Source organism: Salvelinus fontinalis, unplaced genomic scaffold (assembly GCF_029448725.1).
Source record: "Salvelinus fontinalis isolate EN_2023a unplaced genomic scaffold, ASM2944872v1 scaffold_0088, whole genome shotgun sequence".
In the NCBI taxonomy this organism is placed as follows: Eukaryota; Metazoa; Chordata; class Actinopteri; order Salmoniformes; family Salmonidae; genus Salvelinus; species Salvelinus fontinalis.
This window is the reverse complement of record NW_026600297.1, coordinates 46,896-66,814: the sequence shown is the minus strand read 5'-3', so window position 1 is coordinate 66,814 and position 19,919 is coordinate 46,896. Positions and strand designations below refer to the sequence as shown.

At 44.4% G+C, this 19,919-nt stretch overlaps 2 protein-coding genes across 5 annotated transcripts; one reads left to right on the top strand and one right to left on the bottom strand.

The window, feature by feature from the left end:
* Window positions 1-835: 835 nt before the first annotated feature.
* On the top strand, window positions 836-3,211 carry LOC129843015 (GDP-L-fucose synthase-like). The gene is made up of 6 exons (XM_055911741.1): window positions 836-860; window positions 1,476-1,618; window positions 1,767-1,833; window positions 1,931-2,010; window positions 2,331-2,430; window positions 2,664-3,211. Exons 1-6 carry the CDS (start codon window positions 836-838, stop codon window positions 2,717-2,719), a joined length of 471 nt encoding a protein of 156 aa, XP_055767716.1. The 3' UTR covers window positions 2,720-3,211.
* Window positions 3,212-4,925: 1,714 nt separating this feature from the next.
* On the bottom strand, window positions 4,926-17,944 carry LOC129843009 (general transcription factor IIF subunit 1-like). 4 transcript variants are annotated; one of them, XM_055911727.1, is made up of 14 exons: window positions 17,757-17,944; window positions 17,394-17,470; window positions 16,111-16,157; window positions 14,058-14,130; window positions 13,431-13,624; window positions 13,052-13,222; window positions 12,662-12,870; window positions 10,148-10,301; window positions 7,429-7,487; window positions 7,227-7,352; window positions 7,023-7,096; window positions 6,382-6,523; window positions 5,969-6,149; window positions 4,926-5,685 (listed from the first exon to the last, which is right to left on the bottom strand). In XM_055911727.1, the coding sequence occupies exons 2-14, from the start codon at window positions 17,403-17,405 to the stop codon at window positions 5,481-5,483; spliced, it is 1,647 nt and encodes a 548-aa protein (XP_055767702.1). In that variant the 5' UTR covers window positions 17,406-17,470; window positions 17,757-17,944; the 3' UTR covers window positions 4,926-5,480. The 4 variants fall into 4 exon arrangements, with proteins under 4 accessions (XP_055767702.1, XP_055767704.1, XP_055767703.1 ...); XM_055911729.1 differs by having other exon boundaries at window positions 6,382-6,520; XM_055911728.1 differs by having other exon boundaries at window positions 7,026-7,096.
* Window positions 17,945-19,919: the final 1,975 nt, after the last annotated feature.

The following is a 19,919-nucleotide window of genomic DNA, read 5'->3' as shown; positions in this document are numbered from 1 at the left end:
AAAAGAGATGTGTTTGCATGATTAATGCTTAAGCAATTTCATTTCCATGTGTCCCATCTGTGCTTGATGTTCAAAACAGTTAACCTAAGTTAGCAGTGTTATTAAATGTCTTATTGAAACATGTTCTCAGAATGTTATTTAATTACCTTCAAATAACCTATAATTTCATTATCAGAACATTAATAAAACCTCCCAGGAAAACTTTCAGGGAATCATTGTAAAACGTTCTCAGAACGTCCCTGCAACCAAAAAATGAATGTTCTCAGAACGTAAAAAAAGTCAGCTTCACCGGTCAGGAAACTTAGGCTTTTGTTCCCACAACCAATGGGAAACCAAAAACATATGTTCCCACAACTTCCAAGGAACCTCTATTGCTCTGCTATTGTTCTGGGAAGCAAGAAGGAAGGCCGATGACATCGGCATGCATCCATCAGACTAACCCCTTGAATTGCCAACTCCTTGAATTTCGCAATTGTGTAAAAAAAAACACTATTTGTCCCCCCCCCAAAATAATCTACCCTTAAGGGTTTGTACCTTGTATTGTATGTGTACTTAGAATATTGTTTTAAAAAATAGCTGGAGTGGGTCATTAATGTTCTAACCACAACATGATTGTGTGTGTGTGTGTGTGTGTGTGTGTGTGTGTGTGTGTGTGTGTGTGTGTGTGTGTGTGTGTGTGTGTGTGTGTGTGTGTGTGTGTGTGTGGGGGGACTTGATTGACAACAGGGGATACTTTGCGCAGCATGGGCGCCGCTACACCGCCGTAATCCCGACTAACGTGTATGGTCCCTATGACAACTGCAACTTTGAAAATGGTCACGTGCTCTCGGCACTCATGCATAAGACATATGCTGCTAAAAGTAAGTAACACTCACAATAACACACACACACACACACCCTAGACCTACACCTACACACACACCCTACACCTACACAGGAAGACAAAAAAGGACATGAACCACCCGAGCCACTGCCTGTTCACCCCGCTATCATCCAGAAGGCGAGGTCAGTACAGGTGCATCAAAGCTGGGACAGAGAGACTGAAAAACAGCTTATATCTCAAGGCCATCAGACTGTTAAACAGCATTCACTAACATAGAGAGGCTGCTGCCTACATACAGACTCAAATCACTGGCCACTTTAATAAATGGATTTGATAAAGGTATCACTAGTCACTTTAAATAACGCCACTTTAATAATGTCTACATATCCTACATTACTCATCTCATATGTATATACTGTATTCTATACCATCTACTGCATCTTCCCCATGCCGCACTGCCATCGCTCATCCATATATTTATATGTACATATTCTTATTCATTCCTTTACACTTGTGTGTATAAGGTAGTTGTTGTGAATTTGTTAGATTACTTGTTAGATATTACTGCGCTGTCAGAACTAGAAGCACAAGCATTTCGCTACACTCGCATTAAGATCTGCTAACCATGTGTATGTGACCAATACAATTTGATTTGATTTGACACACACACAGACAGACAGACAGACAGACAGATACAAACACTTACTCCTTTCTACTCTCCTTGTAACAGAGGAGGGAACCCCGCTACAGGTGTGGGGCTCCGGAACACCCAGGAGACAATTCATCTACTCTCTGGTATGTTTAGTGAATTACTCTCTGTCTGTCTGTGTCTGTGTCTGTGTCTGTGTGTGTGTGTGTGTGTGTGTGTGTGTGTGCGCACTGACACGCACGCACAATGTCAGATATGTGTGTGGACATTAAATCTGTGTGTGTGTTTTCTCAGGATGTAGCACGTCTGTTCCTCTGGGTGCTGCGGGAGTATGATGAGATTGACCCCATCATTCTCTCTGGTGAGTCCAACATGGTGTGTGTGTGTGTGTAATCAGTCAATGTGTGTGTGTACCATATGTAACTGGACCAAGCTCCTTTGTCACTTGTCTCTCACAGTGGGGGAGGAGGAGGAGCTCCCCATCAAGGACGCCGTAGAGATGATTGCAGATGCCCTGGACTTCAAAGGTCAAATAGTTGTATCCTTCCACAGGCTGTGTACGCCTGATAGGAGTTGTCCCTAGGCACAGATCTAGGATCAGTGTATCTTCCCCAATTCCTTACCTTAACCATTATTCAAATCTGACCTTAGATCAGTGTCTAGAACCAATCTAGTAGAATCCTTAGTACAACACCAGCAACCACATGTAGAGGTTCATTACACCTGTTGGACTGACAGAGGTACAGATGTAGTACATTAAAAGCCCACTCGGACTGGCTACCCCCCCATATCCGTTGCACTGTAACTATGCCATCTCCCTGTGCTTTGCCTTTTGTGGCCCTTGACCTATGACATCAGTTCGACACCAGCAAGTCAGATGGTCAGATGAAGAAGACGGCCAGCAACGCCAAGCTGCGACGCTACCTCCCTGACTTCACCTTCACGCCGCTCTCTGAAGGTCCGAGATCCAAATATTGAGGGTTCTATTTCCTGTCCAGAAAACAACTCAATATTGTAGTTGGAATTAGTTGCCTTGTAAATAACACAGACGTATTACAGCATGATATTTGATACCTATCTGGTTATTGGTCATTTTATGATTATGATGAAAGGAACGTTCACAGTGATTAAACCACTCTTCCAAAATGGACAGTATCCAAAATGACTGACTGTGTCTCTCCTCCCCTACAGGTATCAAGAAGACCTGTGATTGGTTCGTGAACAACTACGACATAGCCCGAACATGAAGATCGAGACATGAATATTGTTTAATGAAAAAGACGAGGGCTACGTCCCAATACTACTACTGTGCCATCCTAGTCTTGTGTCCTTGCCTTCATGTCAACTGATAAGTGAAAGTTCTGGATAGGTTTCACCATAAGGCCGGTTAAGTTCTGTCAGATCAGTGGGCATGAAGTAAAGGCACACAACACTCACAATTTCTGCACTCACAATACCCCACCTTGTTGTTCTCCCCAGAACTGTCTGGAAACCATTTTGGATCCTTTCTCCTCTATTTGCACCGTTGATGTCAGGGATTGACATTAAGGTTTGAAAGGCTCTTGCCCATTGGACAGCAGTATTTTTTGTTGGTTGCCTGATGATTACAGTCACTTGACAGAAAATGTTAAAGTAGTTGTTTACAAGCAAAAGTGATTGACGGACAATTTATGGCAACCAGACAAGTTGAACCTGCTCTTTGGTTGCCCCATTAGGCAGGGGATTAAATTGTCACTTAAATGGATACTTTGGGATTTTGGCAATGAGGCCCATTATCTACTTCCCCAGAGTCTGTTGAACTCCTGGATATCATTTTTATGTCTCTATGTCCAGTATGAAGGAACTTAGAGATAGTTTTGTTAGCCAATGCTAACTAGCGTTAGCGCAATGATTGGAAGTTTATGGGTGTCTGCTAGCATGCTAGAAAGCAAAACAATCAGTTTGGATGCGTAACTTTTGCAGAGCATGAGACCCTTCTACAGCCTGGTTGTAAGCATACCGGCTCTGGGAGACAACCGAGAGCAATAGGGTATAGTATTGTCTGGCGTTCTGCTCGCCCTGACCAAAAGTTATGCTTCCTGTGTAGCAGGACCAACTTTTTTTAAGTGTAGCTCCTATGTTAGTCTACTGAAATTCAGTTTTAAAAAATCCCCTGCCTAATGGGGCAACCACAGAGCAGGTTCAACTTGTCTGGTTGCCATAAATTGTCCGTCAATCACTTAAACAATGGGGAGGAACCAGAAAAATCACCTGGGGGAACACCAGAGCACGTTCAACTTGCCCGACTGCTCAGCTCAATTGCTCCAGGCAATAGGGCAACCCTTAAGGTCAATCCCTGATTATGTCCGCCATTACGTGTCCTTCCCTGATGGTGGCTGAACTGGTCCAGCCACCTGATCACCTACAGTATGACTACCAGTTACTATGAGCAATACTGCAGGGTAATGTGTTTACACTCAAATACATCACATTATTTTAATTGTAATATCTAAAATATATAGTTGAAGTGTATGATCTATTTGTGATTGAATATTGACAAAAATATGAATGGGCTTTTTCTTGATGTTAGAATGAGGTGTCAGTCGTTGAGAGTGATACTGTATGACATGTTTTCTCACTACAAAACAAGTAGAAGCCTACAGTAAAGTAGCCTGGATCTAAACATTGGAGCCAACTGTTTCTCATCATTCACTGGCCTCGGTCCAGACACGGCAGATCATAATACTGGTTTGTGTTAAAAGATAGACACCCCATGTGATTTATCTGGGATGAACATAGAATGGGCCAACCTATGTAGAGCCATCAGACACTAATATAAAGTCAACTTCCTGAAGAATCTTGAGAATTAGGACATCACTGTCGCTCCACCTCACTGTAAAATATAAAAGCAATAAATAGTAGAAACAGGACAGGAAGAAGCAGGTTTTTAGGAGTCACACGACAGTTTAAAATGTCAACAAAGTTTGACGATAACAGTGAGAAGACCAAGATCATTTGGGATCGGCCAGTAATCGCTCCATTAATAAACGGGCAGATGTGCCATCAGTATATTTTACTCTACTTGGCACATCAAGTCATTTTCCTCAGGAGAGGAAGAAGCAGGTGTAACATTAATAAGACTACACCTGTCATGTCATGCTGAATAATGATGAATGACTTCTGCTTAACATGGTTTCTCTACTACACAACCACTTCTCCATGGCATGAAGTAGTACAGGCCAACAGCAGACTGTCATTGAAGTATACACTACTCTTATCCAAGTAAGTACATACACAACAGTTGCTGCAAAGTAGATTTCCAATGAATCCACTGGATAGCACAGTAGACTTCTGTCATAACCTCTAATAGTATTATTGTGTCTTCATTGAAAAGCCTTAAGATGTTTGACATCATTGTCCAGTGTTCTGCTTATAATTATGCAAACCAACCAGAAACATGACAAGGAGACCAGCCACGGCAACAGCAGGGTTTTTATTACAAATGAAAATAAACAAAAAAGACCATTCTAAAATGAGAAAGAGACCTGGGGAAATACGGCAAGTTGTACAAAATAAGCCACACTTGTCTTGTTGAATCCAGTGGTTTGTGGTGGGAGATGAGTCGGCAGGCAAGATCTACACGGAATGTTTTCATTGATACCTTCACATCGGCCTAATTCATTGATAAACCTATATCTTGTAAGAGTAAGTTATTTGACCTGAAAGGACTGCCACAGGTACAGTTGACTTCAAACCATTTCTAGAGACAGATATTGAAGCTAGTTTACACCGCACCTCAAATCACAGTTGCGTAACACTTTTCTTTTCTACGTTATTCCACTCTTCCAAGGACCCTGTTCTATTCTTCTCCTCCTTCCGCTGCTCAATTAATGAGGAGCATCTCATGCTCTTCCTCTCCTATTCACCTCCTCCCTGGGTCGCGTTCATTAGGCACCAAAGGGCATGAAAGAGGAACATGGACTAATTTTCCATTTTGAAAACGCATGCCCTAATGAACACGAGCCCGGTTTACTCGGTGAGGTAGAAGTGCATCTTGTCGTTGACGTTCTTCCTCTCGGGGTTGAGGCGTTTGAGGATCTGGGCCAGGACGTTGACCGTCTGCTCGCTGCTCAGGCCAGTCCTCTTGGTCTGGAACTTCTTCAGCAGGTCCTTGGTGGTCATGGGCTTCCGGATCAGGTAGCGGCGCACCGCCTCCTCCGTCAGCTGAACGTCACTGTGGAGAGGGAGGATGGAGAGTGGGACAAAAAACCAGGGGGAGAGAATAAGAAGAAGGACAGTGCTTGTGGGAGAGGACAGAAAAGAGGGCGACAGAACGAGAGTGTGTGTGAGCTAGAAAGAACGAGAGTGTGTGTGAGCTAGAAAGAACGAGAGTGTGTGTGAGCTAGAAAGAACGAGAGTGTGTGTGAGCTAGAAAGAACGAGAGTGTGTGTGAGCTAGAAAGAGGGTAAGGGTGAGAAAAGTGAACAAACAGGAGAGATTGAAGAGGAGGAATATACCTGGAACTGGGGGTTGATTTGCCTGAGGGGGGCTGTGGCGTGCTCTTCCCTGAGGGGGGCTGTGGCGTGCTCTTCCCTGAGGGGGCAGGACTCTGGGTGGTGACAGCCGTACTGCTGGACTCCATCTTCAGCCTCTTGGCAGCTGGAGACTCAGAGCTACCACCCACCACATGTCTCTTACCTGTGAGGGGAGAGAGGGAGGGAGCAGGGTAACGGAGACAGTTTTAACAACCCTTTATTGTTCAATCAAGAAGAGTTAGCATGCAGTGCTGAGGTCACACACACATTAAGGTACCACAAACAAAATAAGACTTTCAGATCCTGTGAATATGTAAATATAGATGAAAAGATTAAATATAAATATCTATTTCCCATCTTTGAAAATGTGTGTGTGAGTGCATGCGTGTGTGTACCTTGCTCCAGTTTGCTAGCGGCGGCTCGGAGTGTGTTGGAGGTGGAGGCGGAGTCTATGGACGGTGTTCCAGGGCGACTGCCAGTCCTGGAGCTGCCTCCAGAGCCACGCCCACCACCGCGCTTAGGAGGAGTACGCTTCTTCTGGGGGGGATAGCGAGGAAATGGGGAATGTCAAGAGTGGTAGTCAAGAGCAAAGTCCACGAGAGTCACTCAACCTCTCAAGATCCAGACCAAGAAAGACCTAGTGTTTGCAGACAATTATCACACCAAGACCAGTTGAAATGTGGAAAACCAAGATAGAGAGCCAGACCAACACCAACAACATCAAAGGGTTAAAAAGGCCCGTTTTTGTGCCCACACTGCTGCCACACTAGGGAAGCAAGATACCCTGGGAATTGTGTGGTGTGTCACCCCTTTTGTGCCACATTGAAACTACAAAATATGGTATCAGGTTCATCAACTACCAGAGTCTTGTTCAAGACTTTTAGAAAAGCCCCAGATCTTGGGCACCGTAACCCAGATCAAGAACACGATATCAAGACTCCATCTCTGCGAGAAAGACAGGGAAAGTGGGGTTGACATTGAACAGTGGCACTACAAAGGGAACCACACACAAACTAACACTCTCACACACACACACCACCATGAAGAGAGCGGAGGCTGCCTCTCCATCGATGTCGCTGTCCTCCGAAGTGTCCGACTCACCGCTGCTGTCTGAAACACACACAACATTATCACAAAATAGCCCCCTTCAACAAAAACACAGTATATTTCCGTGGGTTCAATCTTGCCACTTCCTTGTGATACCTGATCAGTAAAGACTCTAAAGAAGAAAAACTGCTACCTCTCTTCTTCTTTGTCTGGACTGGGGTCTTCTTCCCTTCTTCTTCCTCCTCCTCCTCTTTCCCCTCTTCCTCGTTCTGTTTCTCCTCCTCGCTCTCTTCCTCACTCTCAGATGCCTCGTCGATTCCTGTGAACAGAGTTAAAGTTCTTAGAATTCACACACATGAACACGTTGTATTGTTGCCATGGGGGTGCCCTCTGACCTTTGGGAACGGCCTCTTTATTGGACTTGGCCTTCTCTTCGCCGGCCTCTTCCTCTGAACTGCAGGATCAAGGGAGTAAGGAGCGAGAGAGCGAGGAAAGGATGAAAGAGAAACAGATGTGAGAAAATAAACGAGAGGTTGCAGGAAGTGTTTGTGTGTATGGCTCTACAAGTGTCTCTGGTGTGTGACCCTACAGCTGTCAATAGAAGTTCTGGTGTACAGTGCATTCTGAAAGTATTCAGACCCCTTGACTTTCTCCACATTTTATTACGTTACAGTCTTATTCTAAAATGGATCAAAAGGGGTGATTAAATCGTTTCCCCCCCTCATTAATCTACACAAAACTCCATAATGACAAAGCAAAAACAGGTTTTTAGAAATTTCATAAAATAAAATTCCTGAAATATCACATTTACATATGTATTCAGACTCTTTACTCAGTATTTTGTTGAAGCACCTTTGGCAGCGATTACAGCCTCAAGTCTTCTTGGGTATGATGCTACAACACCTGTATTTGAGGAGTTTCCCATTCTTCTCTGTAGATCCTCTCAAACTCTGTCAGGTTAGATGCGGAGCGTCACTTCACAGCTAATTTCAGGTCTCTCCAGAGATGATTCAAGTCCGGGCTCTGGCTGGGCCACTCAAGGACATTCAGAGACTTGTCCTGAAGCCACTCCTGCGTTGTATTGGCTGTGTGCTTAGTGTCGTTGTCCTGTTGGAAGTTGAACCGTCGCACCAGTCTGAGGTCCTGAGAGTTCTGGAGCAGGTTTTCATCAAGGATCTCTCTGTGCTCAGGTCATCTTTCCCTCGATACAGACTAGTCTCCAAGCCCCTGCCGCTGAAAAACATCCCGCACCGCATGATGCTGCCACCACCATGCTTCACCGTAGGGATGATGCCAGGTTTCCTCCAGATGTGACGCTTGGTATTCAGGCCAAAGAGTTCAATCTTGGTTTCATCAGACCAGAGAATATTGTTTCTCATGGTCTGGGATTCCTTTAGGTGCCTTTTAGTAAACTCCACAGAGGAACTCAAGAGCTCTTTCAGAGTGACCATTGGGTTCTTAGTCAACTCCCTGACCAAGATCTGCTCAGTTTGGCCGGGCGGCCAGCTCTAGGAAGAGTCTTGGTGGTTCCAAACTTCTTCCATTTAAAAATGATGGAGGCCACTCTGTTCTTGGAGACCTTCAATGCTGCAGACATTTTTTAGTACCCTTCCCTAGATCTGTGCCTCGACACAATCCTGTCTCAGAGCTCTACAGACAATTCCTTTGACCTCATGGCTTGGTATTTGCTCTGACATGCGCCATCAACTGTGGGACCTTACATAGACAGGCGTGTGCCTTTCCAAATCATGTCCAATTGATTGAATGTACCACAGGTGGACTCCAATCAAGTTGTAGAAACATCAAGGATGAACATCTCTGGAGACCTGAAAATGGCTGTGAAGCGACGCTCCCCATCCAACCTGACAGAGCTTGAGAGGCTCTTGAGAGGCTCCTGAGTGGCGCACCGGTCTAAGGCACTGCATGTCTGTGCTAGAGGCATTACTACAGACCCTGGTTCGATTCCAGGCTGTATCACAACCATTCGTGATTGGGAGTCCAATAGGGCGGCGCACAATTGGCCCAGCGTCGTCCGGGGTTGGCCGGAGTAGGCCGTCATTGTAAATAAGAATTTGTTCTTAACTAACTTGCCTGGTTAAATAAAATGTTAAATAAAATGATCAATGGAAACAGGATGCACCTGAGCTCAATTTTGAGTTTCATAGCAAAGGCTCTGAATACTAAGTATTTCAGTTTTTTATATTTAATAATTATGCAAACATTTCTAAAAAAAACTTTCTCTTTGTCATTATGGGGTATTGTGTGTAGACTGATGAGAACTTTTTTATTTATTTAATCCATTTTAGAATAAGGCTGTAACCTAACAAAATGTGCGAAAAGTCAAAGGGTCTGAATACTTTCCGAATGCACTGTATGTGTGTGTGTATCTGTGAGACTGTGTGTGTATCTGTGAGACTGTGTGTGTATCTGTGAGTCTGTGTGTGTATCTGTCAGTCTGTGTGTGTATCTGTGAGTCTGTGTGTGTATCTGTGAGTCTGTGTGTGTGTGTGTGTGTGTGTGTGTGTGTGTGTGTGTGTATCTGTGAGTCTGTATGTGTGTGTGTGTATCTGTGAGTCTGTATGTGTGTGTGTGTAACTGTGAGTCTGTATGTGTGTGTGTGTATCTGTGAGTCTGTGAGTCTGTGTGTGTATCTGTGAGTCTGTGTGTGTATCTGTGAGTCTGTGTGTGTATCTGTGAGTCTGTGTGTGTATCTGTGAGTCTGTGTGTGTATCTGTGAGTCTGTGTGTGTATCTGTGAGTCTGTGTGTGTATCTGTGAGTCTGTGTGTGTATCTGTGAGTCTGTGTGTGTATCTGTGAGTCTGTGTGTGTATCTGTGAGTCTGTGTGTGTATCTGTGTGTGTGTGTGTATCTGTGTGTGTGTGTGTATCTGTGAGTCTATCTGTGAGTCTGTATGTGTGTGTGTATCTGTGAGTCTATCTGTGAGTCTGTATGTGTGTGTGTGTGTGTGTGTGTGTGTGTGTGTATCTGTGAGTCTATCTGTGTGTGTGTGTGTGTGTGTGTGTGTGTGTGTGTGTGTGTGTGTGTGTGTGTGTGTGTGTGTGTGTGAGTCTATCTGTGAGTCTGTATGTGTGTGTGTATCTGTGAGTGTCTCACCTGCTCTCATCTGACATGTAGTCCACCTCCAGGCCCTCAAAGTCTCCATCGTCACTGTCCTCATTAGCCTCGCTGTCACTCCCCCTCTTCTTCTTTTTCTTCTTCCCCTTCCCCTTCACATCCCCCTCTTTCTTCTTGGGCTTGCTGTCTCCATCTGAGAGGAAAAGAAGAGGGGGTGAGAAGAGAGAGAACGTAAAGAGATGCACCTTCTAACAATTCAACAGTTGAACATGTAAAATATACTGTCCATTATTTGTTAGAAATTGAGATGTGATTCATACACACAGTGATGAGTACCGACATGGATAATCCACATTGATATCGGGTGCATTTTTCCTGTTAAATATCGATATCATATCGCAATATATCAGAAACACTGTGCTGTGTCGTGGACAATCGGTTCAAATATAACACTGACAAGAACTTGTGAAATCAAACATGCTTTTAATACAATTGTATAGCAATCTGGAATGTCCCGCGGAACACACACCATTTCCCAGCCCCGGCTCCAGCATTTATACACATACAACATATAAGTCCAACCCATATGCAAATAAGCATACTTCCCCTAATTCTTCCTGTCACCATTATCTTTTTAGTTCAGTGCCTCAGTATGTTCTCTGGTATGTGTATCTCTTAATGGAATCAGCAGACTATATGTCTAGTGTGTCCAAGTGCCCTAAGCACATATTTCTCTGGCAGGTGTATCTTTAGTAGAATCAGCAGACTATGTGTCTCTTCTCTTCATGTAGTCTATTTTTAATGTTCAGCTGTCCTATGCCTTTATATGTTATCCATGTGTCTCATTTTACTCCTACAGCTGTAGCCTACATGCTGTTTACACAAATTACAATGGAAAACATTTGTTTCAAAAAATAAATACATTGCATCTGTGTTCATTGTGTTTTGTGTGTGTATCTCTGTGAAGTCCAGACAACTAAGGGGTCTGTGTTCATTGTGTTTTGTGTGTGTATCTCTGTGAAGTCCAGACAACTAAGGGGTCTGTGTTCATTGTGTTGTGTGTGTATCTCTGTGAAGTCCAGACAACTAAGGGGTCTGTGTTCATTGTGTTTTGTTTGTTTATTTATCTCTGTGACGTCCAGACAACTAAAGGGGTCTGTGTTCATTGTGTTTTGTTTGTTTATTTATCTCTGTGAAGTCCAGACAACGAAGGGGTCTGTGTTCATTGTGTTTTGTGTGTGTATCTCTGTGAAGTCCAGACAACTAAAGGGGTCTGTGTTCATTGTGTTTTGTGTGTGTATCTCTGTGAAGTCCAGACAACTAAAGGGGTCTGTGTTCATTGTGTTTTGTTTGTTTATTTATCTCTGTGAAGTCCAGACAACGAAGGGGTCTGTGTTCATTGTGTTTTGTGTGTGTATCTCTGTGAAGTCCAGACAACTAAAGGGGTCTGTGTTCATTGTGTTTTGTGTGTGTATCTCTGTGAAGTCCAGACAACTAAGGGGTCTGTGGTGGCTTTACGCCATTTGTTTGGATTCCTCACGTCTTAATCATTGATAAGAAGAAGTTTGGTCCATATCGGATGTTGGGAACTATATTTATTGAATATTATATGAATCCTATCAATTGAAATGGCCAATTTGGGTGCAATCAACTAGCTTTCAATTTTTGTTCTAATTGTCTTTCAGAAAAATAATGTTCAAGAAATGCTAATCTGATCTGTTTCTAACTGCAGGTACCATTTCAGATCAATCTGATTGGTAGGTGTCCAAATCCTTTCTTGTGCTTTTTGAGGTTGAATGACTCCCATGCCTCTTTCTACTCTGCCTTCATTCTCATCATTACTGGGCTCACCTCCCTCCCTCCCTCCATCCTTCTCTCCTCCCTCACTCCTTCTCTCCTCCCTCCCTCCCTCCCTCCATCCATCCTTCTCTCCTCCCTCCATCCATCCATCCTTCTCTCCTCCCTCCATCCATCCATCCTTCTCTCCTCCCTCCATCCATCCATCCTTCTCTCCTCCCTCCCTCGCTCGCTCCCTCTCACCTCCCTCGCTCGCTCCCTCTCACCTCCCTCGCTCCCTCCCTCTCACCTCCCTCGCTCGCTCCCTCACCTCCCTCGCTCCCTCCCTCTCACCTCCCTCCCTCTCACCTCCCTCGCTCCCTCCCTCTCACCTCCCTCCCTCCCTCTCACCTCCCTCCCTCCCTCCCTCTCACCTCCCTCCCTCCCTCTCACCTCCCTCCCTCCCTCTCACCTCCCTCCCTCCCTCCCTCGCACCTCCCTCGCTCCCTCTCACCTCCTCCCTCCCTCCCTCTCACCTCCCTCCATCATTCTCTCCTCCCTCCATCCTTCTCTCCTCATCTCCACAGAAGCTGCTGTCACTTTCCTCTACTCCATCTCAGTTGATCTTTCTGTGACTCCTCACATCCCATCTCCTCGCCTCCTTCTCAACTGTATTGGAGAAGGTCCAGACGAGAGGATGCAATGAATCGAGGAAAGATGAATCGAAAAAAAGCCCAAACCTTCTCGCACGCCACTGTTGCTCTCTTCTCTCCTTACCTTCTCCTCCACTGCTGTCACTCTCATCACTGCTCAGCTCCAGGTCATCCTCCAGGTCATGGATGCGCAGGTCCCCTCCTCTTCCTCCTTTCTTCTTTTTCTTCTTCCCCCCCTTCTCGCCCTCCTCGTCGTCATCGTCCGGCCCTCTCTCCTGCTCCCGCAGGCGCCTCTGGAGCATGATGCTGAAGTGGTTCACCACCTTGTTCCTCCTGGGGGGGGGGAGGAAGTGTGTGTTTGAGAGTCAGCATCACATTTTCTCTCTACTCTCCTACCCCACATCTACCCCCTAGTGTTTTTACCTGAGGGGTGAATTTGCACCCCCTATCTTTATTCTTTCCCCCTTCTCCTGTCTCTCTCCCCCACACCTGTCTCCCCTCCCCCTCTCCTCACCTGCCCCACTCCTCCTCTGCCTCTTCGGCGGTTAGCGTGCGGTGTTTGGCCTGGGGCACGAAGTTGTACCAACCGTTGACGGGGAAGGCCTCAAAGGCCCCGTCGGGACACTGGGTAAAGATGTAGTAGGACGCATTCTCCGTTACGCCCCCTTTCTTCGTACCCTTGAACCTGAAACAGAGAGAGAAACATGTTGATATAAAAGGATAGTTCAGGCTATATGGGAGTTCTTCCTTGCCCTCGGATCGACAGAAAGACAAAGGACGGCTTGGTAAGTATGTGAGAGAACCAAAGCTAAGTAAAGGTAAGCTCAAGGCCTGTGTGCAGCCTACCTCCTCCCTGCTTTGCCATTGTGTGTGTGTGTGTGTGTGTGCCTCACCTCTTCCCTGCCTTGCCGTTGACCTTGAGGATCCAGGGTTGGTCCTCCACCTTGAACTCCCTGGTGACGATTCCAAACTTCTTCCTGCGTGCCTCCTCCCTCTGCTTCTTCCCAAACTCACTGCCTGCCGCCCCCTCCTCAGTCTCCTCCACACCATACATCCTCCTGTTACTCATGTCCCGCTCCATACGAGCCTGAGGGGAGGGGTAAAGGAGGGGGGAGAGAAGACAGAGCGTGAGACGGATGGGACAATGGGAGAGGAGAAGTGTAGAAGGTAACTAATAGAAGGGGAGGAAAGGAAGTAATAGAAGGGGAGGAAATAATAATAAATAATAGAAGGGGAGGAAAGGAAGGTAGAGCGATAGAGACGGGGAGGGAGAGAGAGAGAGACGGGGAGGGAGAGAGAGACACAGAGAGGGAGAGAGACAGGGAGGGAGAGAGAGACACGGAGGGGGAGAGAGAGACTGGGAGGGAGAGAGAGAGACAGGGAGGGAGAGAGAGAGACAGGGAGGGAGAGAGAGAGACAGGGAGGGAGAGAGAGACAGGGAGAGAATCATTGAGTGTTCTAGAAGCCTATTGAGGAAAGTTGTAATGAGAGGGAGTTTCCCAGAGAGTTGGCCTGCATACCTGGGTCCAGGAGGAGCAGTTGACTTTGTCCCCAGAGTTAAAGGCCATGATGCTGTACTTCTTACTGGTGTTCCTACACACACACACAGGTTAGTGGTGTAAGCTATGCTATGATTCATGTAGATACCACATCATGTACAGTGCATTCAGAAAGTATTCAGACCCCTTGACTTTTTCCACATTTCGTCTCTTATTCTACAATGGATTAACCCCCCCACCCCAATCTACACTCCATAATGACAAAGCAAAAACAGGTTTTTAGAATGTAAAAAAAAGAACAAACTGAAAGTAAGTAAGTATTCAGACCCTTTACTCAGTATTTTGTTGAAGCACCTTTGGCAGCGATTACAGCCTTGAGTCTTCTTGGGTGGGACGCTCCCATTCTTGTCTGCAGATCCTCTCAAGCTCTGTTAGGTTAGATGGGAAGCGTCGCTGCACAGCTATTTTCAGGTCTCTCCAGAGGATGTTCGATTGGGTTCAAGTCCGGGCTCTGGCTGGGCCACTTAAGGATATTCAGAGATTTGTCCCAAAGCCACTCCTGCGTTGGCTTGGCTGTGGGCTTAGGGTTGTTGTCCTGTTGGAAGGTGAACCTTCGCCCCAGTCTGAGGTCCTGAGTGCTCTGGAGCAGGTTATCGTCAAGGATCTCTCTGTGCTCAATCCTGACTAGTCTCCCAAAACCTGCCGCTGAAAAACATTCCCACAGCATGATGCTGCCACCATGTTTCACCTTAGGGATGATGCCGGTTTCCTCCAGACATGACGCTTAGTATTCAGGCCAAAGAGTTCAATCGTGGTTTCATCAGACCAGATAATATTATTTCTCATGGTTTGAAAGTCCTTTAGGCTTTCATGGGGCTTTTACTGAGGACTGGCTTCTGTCTGGCTACTCTACCATAAATGCCTGATTGGTGGAGTGCTGCAGAGATTGTTGTCCTTCTGGAAGGTTCTCCCATCTCCACAGAGGAACTGTGGAGCTCTGTCAGAGTGACCATTGGGTTCTTGACCACCTCCCTGACCAAGGCCCTTCTCCCCCGATTGCTCAGTTTGGCCAGGCAACCAACTCTAGGAAGAGCCTTGGTGGTTCCAAACTTCTTCCATTTAAGAATGATGGAGGCCAATGTGTTCTTGGGGACATTCAATGCTGCAGATATTTTTTGGTACCCTTCCCCAGATCTGTGCCTCGACACAATCCTGTCTCAGATATCTACGGCAATTCCTCCGACCTCATGGCTTGGTTTTTGCTCTGACATGCACTGTCAACTGTGGGACCTTATATAGACAGATGTGTGCCTTTCCAAATCATGTCAAATCAGTTGAATTTACCACAGGTGGACTTCAATCAAGTTGTAAAAACATCTCAAGGATGATGAATGGAAACAGGATGCACCGGAGCTCATTTTTAGGGTCTCATAGCAAAGGCTCTGAATACTTAATTAAATAAGGGATCTATTTATATTTTTTTAATAAAATGTGCAGAAATGTCTAAAAACCTGTTTTCGCTTTGACATTATAAACTATTGTATGTAGATTGAGAAGGAAAAAAATAGAATTTAATCTATTTTAGATTAATGCTGTAATGTAAAAATCTGAGTGGCTGGTGAACTTTTTAAATCTACCTGACACAGTGGCTGGTGAACCAAAAAGTAAATGTTATGTCCTGCTTGGAACACTACAAATACAGACGATACACTTAGGGAGAGTTAGCTGTTTTACCACAGATATCAACTGAGGTTTTTGTTTGAGATGTTTTTTTATGTGTTCACTCCGCGTTGCCATTAGCTCAGGAAGTGTTGTAGTTCAGATAGTTCAGGTAAATGTGCAACGCAAAAAAACTCTGTGGGAATCCGTGTTAAAATTATGCATGTTAAGTGTCTTTTGCACTTGAAAAATTATTTTGTGGTGATATGAAAGTAGAGTGAGGTTTCCAAAACCTTATTGCATGCAATGATTATTAACGGTTAATATTAATGTCGGGAATGTTGTACACATTGGCCAAGCTGTGGTCAAATGTTAAATGAGAACCCAATGGCTGTAGGCCTCGGATAGTACTTACTTGGGGACCCGGACTATGTACTCTGTAGAAGAGGAACTGCTGCCACCCTGTAAAAACACACACAGTTTGCTACACTACATATACAAAAGTGGACTCGGCTATTTCAGCCACACTCGTTGCTGGCAGGTGTATAAAAATTGAGCACAGACATGCAATCTCAATAGACAAACATTGGCAGTAGAATGCCCTTAGTGAAGAGCTCAGTGATTTTCAAATTGGCACCATCAAAGGATGCCACCTTTCCAACTAGTCAGTTCGATAAATTTCTGCCGTTAGAGCTGCCCCGGTCAACTCTAACTGCTGTTATTGTGAAGTGGAAACATTTAGGAGCAACAACGGATCAGCCGCAGTGGTAGGCCACACAAGCTCACAGAACGGGACCGCCGAGTACCGAAGCTTGTAAAGATCGTCTGTCCTCAGTTGCAACACTCACTACCAAGTTCCAAACTGCCTCTGGAAGCAACGTAGTACAATAACTGTTTGTCCAGAGCTTCATGTAATGGGTTTCCATGGTCGAGCAGCCGCACACAAGCCTAAAATCACAATGCCAAGCGTCGGCTGAAGTGGTGTGAAGCTTTCCGCCATTGGACTCTGGAGCAGTGGAAATGCGTTCTCTGGAGTGATGAATCACGCTTCACTATCTGGCAGTCCGACGGACGAATCTGAGTTTGGCGGATGCCAGGAGAACACTACCTGCCCCAATGCATAGTGCCAACTGTAAAGTTTGGTGGAGGAGGAATAATGGTCCGGGGCTGTTTTTCATGTTTGGGCTAGGCTCCTTAGTTTCGGTAAAGGAAATCTTAACGCTACAGCAGACATTGACATTCTAGACGATTCTGCGCTTCCAACTTTGTGGCAAGAGTTTGGGGAAGTCCCTTTCCTGTTTCAGCATGACAATGCCCCCGTGTACAAAGCAAGGTCCATACAGAAATGGTTTGTCGAGATCGATGGAAGAACTTGACTGGCCTGCATAGAGCCCTGACCTCAACCCGATCGAACACCTTTAGGATGAATTGAAATGACGACTGCGAGCCAGGCCTAAATGTCCAACATCAATGCCCGACCTCACTAATGTTTTTGTGGCTGAATTCAGAATGGAAGCAAATCCCTGCAGCAATGTTCCAACATCTAGTGGAAAGATTTCCCAGAACAGTGGAGGCTGCTATAACAGCAAAGGGGGGACCATCTCCATATAAGCAAGCAACAGATGAAGCAAATGTGTTGAGAAATAGACTGATACTGTCATGTTGACCCCACAAGTAAACCATACACCCAAGACTTACCAGTGACGCCATGGTCGACTGTATACAGAGGCAGTATGCCCCTATTCTTAGTCAAGCAGTCACCTGTAAGTGATCACCTGTTGAAATATAACGACATTTCATTCAGTTCATAGCTAGATAGAAAACTATAGGACATGCTTAACTGACTTCGGTCTCAGCATATGCAGAAATTACTCATCATAAGGCAGTTGTTTGTGGTCATTTATGTACTAACGTTAGCTATTGAGCCATAGATTTAGGATATTAGTAAAGGCTTCGCCTCTTCCTCTGATAGAGCTAAGTTACTACTTACTGTACGTTAGTCTGTAGCTAGTTACCAGTAGGCTAAGACACTCAATAAATATATTGACCCAGTCAACCTACCTCTTCAAAATGTACGAAACAAAAAGATACTGCTATATTTTATGCTGTATATGTAATCAAACGTAAGTATTGGATAACATTTCATATTAGTATGTATCTAGCACATATATCTGGTAGCTAACGTTACTCATGCAGTCGTTAGTTAAATATTTGTCTTGGATTATTGCTATCTGGTATCCTTGGGACGTCCCTACCTTAAACCCAAACATAAACCCTTTCCTTTATTTCGGAAAGGACGTCCTAAGGATCTAAAATAACACTAACACATGACAAGTCGTGCCGCATTCCGCATACCGTTCCGTCAAGAATAATGGTCGGCCGGAAAACAAAGTCAAACAGCAGTTAGTTCTTAGTAGATAGGTGCCATAGGCACGTGCTGCGAAACAAAATAATATGCTATTATTAAAACAAGTGTCCAGTGTCCAGATATCAATGAAATATGACCAATAATTAATTACAATTACTTATAAAAAGTATAATTATTGCAGGTAGATGACATCATCCTCTGTGAGGAAATAACAAGCATATTTTAAACATCTGTTTGAAATAAACGTTTGAGGTGTGATTTTTGAAGTGTTTTTTTTTCTCCAATTAATGCGTTGGCCACAAGTACGAGTATAACGGGTCAACATTATTTGCGTACGAGTTAACAGAAATTGACTTTTAAACGTGAGATTTTCACTGGACAATTACTTTAAATCCTTGGTGACGAATCATGATTGAAAACATCTGGTTGACAACAGTTGAGAGACCATCTACAGTAGGCTGCTGTGATTCTACCTTGCTGCATATTTGCCAAGACTCAGTTACTTACCAACAAATGATTTTTATTTATCAAACTGTATCGCGCAATATATACACATTTTCATTGATAAATTACAGCCATTCTATACTTGTGCAACCCTGTGTTCAGTAAGTCTTTACGTTCTAGAATGTTTAATTGAACGCAAACAGTGCTGTACTGAACGACCAGTTGAAAAACGGGAAGGGGTTGGGTAGTGGATTGGGGAACGCGGTCAGCATGGCCACCGCCCTTTAAATAGGTCACTCATTGTTTCAAGCCACACCTCACCACACCCACCAAACGGGAGCAAAAGTACCTCAAAGTCTGTTCAATAACATACAAAAAAGAACGTGTTGGGTAAATGTGTCGTTCAGTACAAACCGTTCCGCAACTTAGCAAACGTTCAAGTGAACTGAATGCACCTTAGGTTTAGAGTTTTTTGTGTGCATGCACCTTTGATAAATGAGGCCCCTGGACTGGGAAACGCTCATCTAACATTTTTTTGTTGTAATTATTGGAAATTCAGAATACGGAAGGGAATACTATACTATTTACAGAAATATCAAGAAGCAAATAACCAAAAAACACTATAGACTAGTATACAAATGTAAACTCAGAGACTTGACATAAGCGGGCTTTACATGGTATCTTTGATTTGGCCTCAGTCATCACTCAAATGAACCGCCCTAAACCCCTGAAAGCATGTTGAGAGAGGACTGCAGATAATGGTAGAAAATACATGTACAAATAAAACCAGGTTTGCACAAAGACAGCTGCGATTTACCTTCTCTAATCTTATTTATATGAACACAGGGAGTTGAAAAACATGTTTTTGTTCTTGGTTTCTATATTTTCCATTTGTCTTGTCAGTGTGCTGTATTTACATAGAGATCATCAGATGCAACAGAGCATGCCCAGCTTTACAAGACAAATTGACAGCACAGGCAAAACAGTGAGTAATGACGCACTATTTTACTTCTTTCTAGGTTCTACTTCTTCTTTCTGTCTTCGTTCTGTCTAGTCCGTCCACAGTATCGCTCCATCAGCATGGTTTTATCCCTTTTTTGTATGACCAGCTTTTGAATAAGATTGTAATTTTTTCAGAAGGGAGTTACATGTATCAGAGAAATGCATACAGAGACAGAGGACAGCATCAACAGTTTTTTTATATTCTGTATGTAAGGGAAATTAACAAAAAAAGGCTTCCCCAACCCATCCCCCCTTCTCACATGTCTGTGATAACTGGTATAACTGTCTGGGTAGTTTAATATAGGTATCACTAACTGCATGTTGAAAGATTAGTTGGGTAACATGGCTGTAATTGATGCAATATCAGCCTACTGAGCTAAGGTGTGTTCTCTGAGAACCATCATTGGTCA

What these genes read in the sequence shown, in the direction of transcription:
- LOC129843009 (XM_055911727.1), bottom strand. An exon ending in CGCTAGCAAACTGGAGCAAG is followed by an intron (nt 6,150 to 6,381) that starts GTACACACACGC and finishes CTCCCCTCACAG; the next exon opens with GTAAGAGACATGTGGTGGGT. An exon ending in AAATCAACCCCCAGTTCCAG is followed by an intron (nt 5,686 to 5,968) that starts GTATATTCCTCC and finishes CCCTCTCCACAG; the next exon opens with TGACGTTCAGCTGACGGAGG.
- LOC129843015 (XM_055911741.1), top strand. Translation starts at nt 836, where the DNA reads ATGCATAAGACATATGCTGCTAAAA. An exon ending in TAAGACATATGCTGCTAAAA is followed by an intron (nt 861 to 1,475) that starts GTAAGTAACACT and finishes ATACAATTTGAT; the next exon opens with TTGATTTGACACACACACAG. An exon ending in ACTTCAAAGGTCAAATAGTT is followed by an intron (nt 2,011 to 2,330) that starts GTATCCTTCCAC and finishes CTATGACATCAG; the next exon opens with TTCGACACCAGCAAGTCAGA.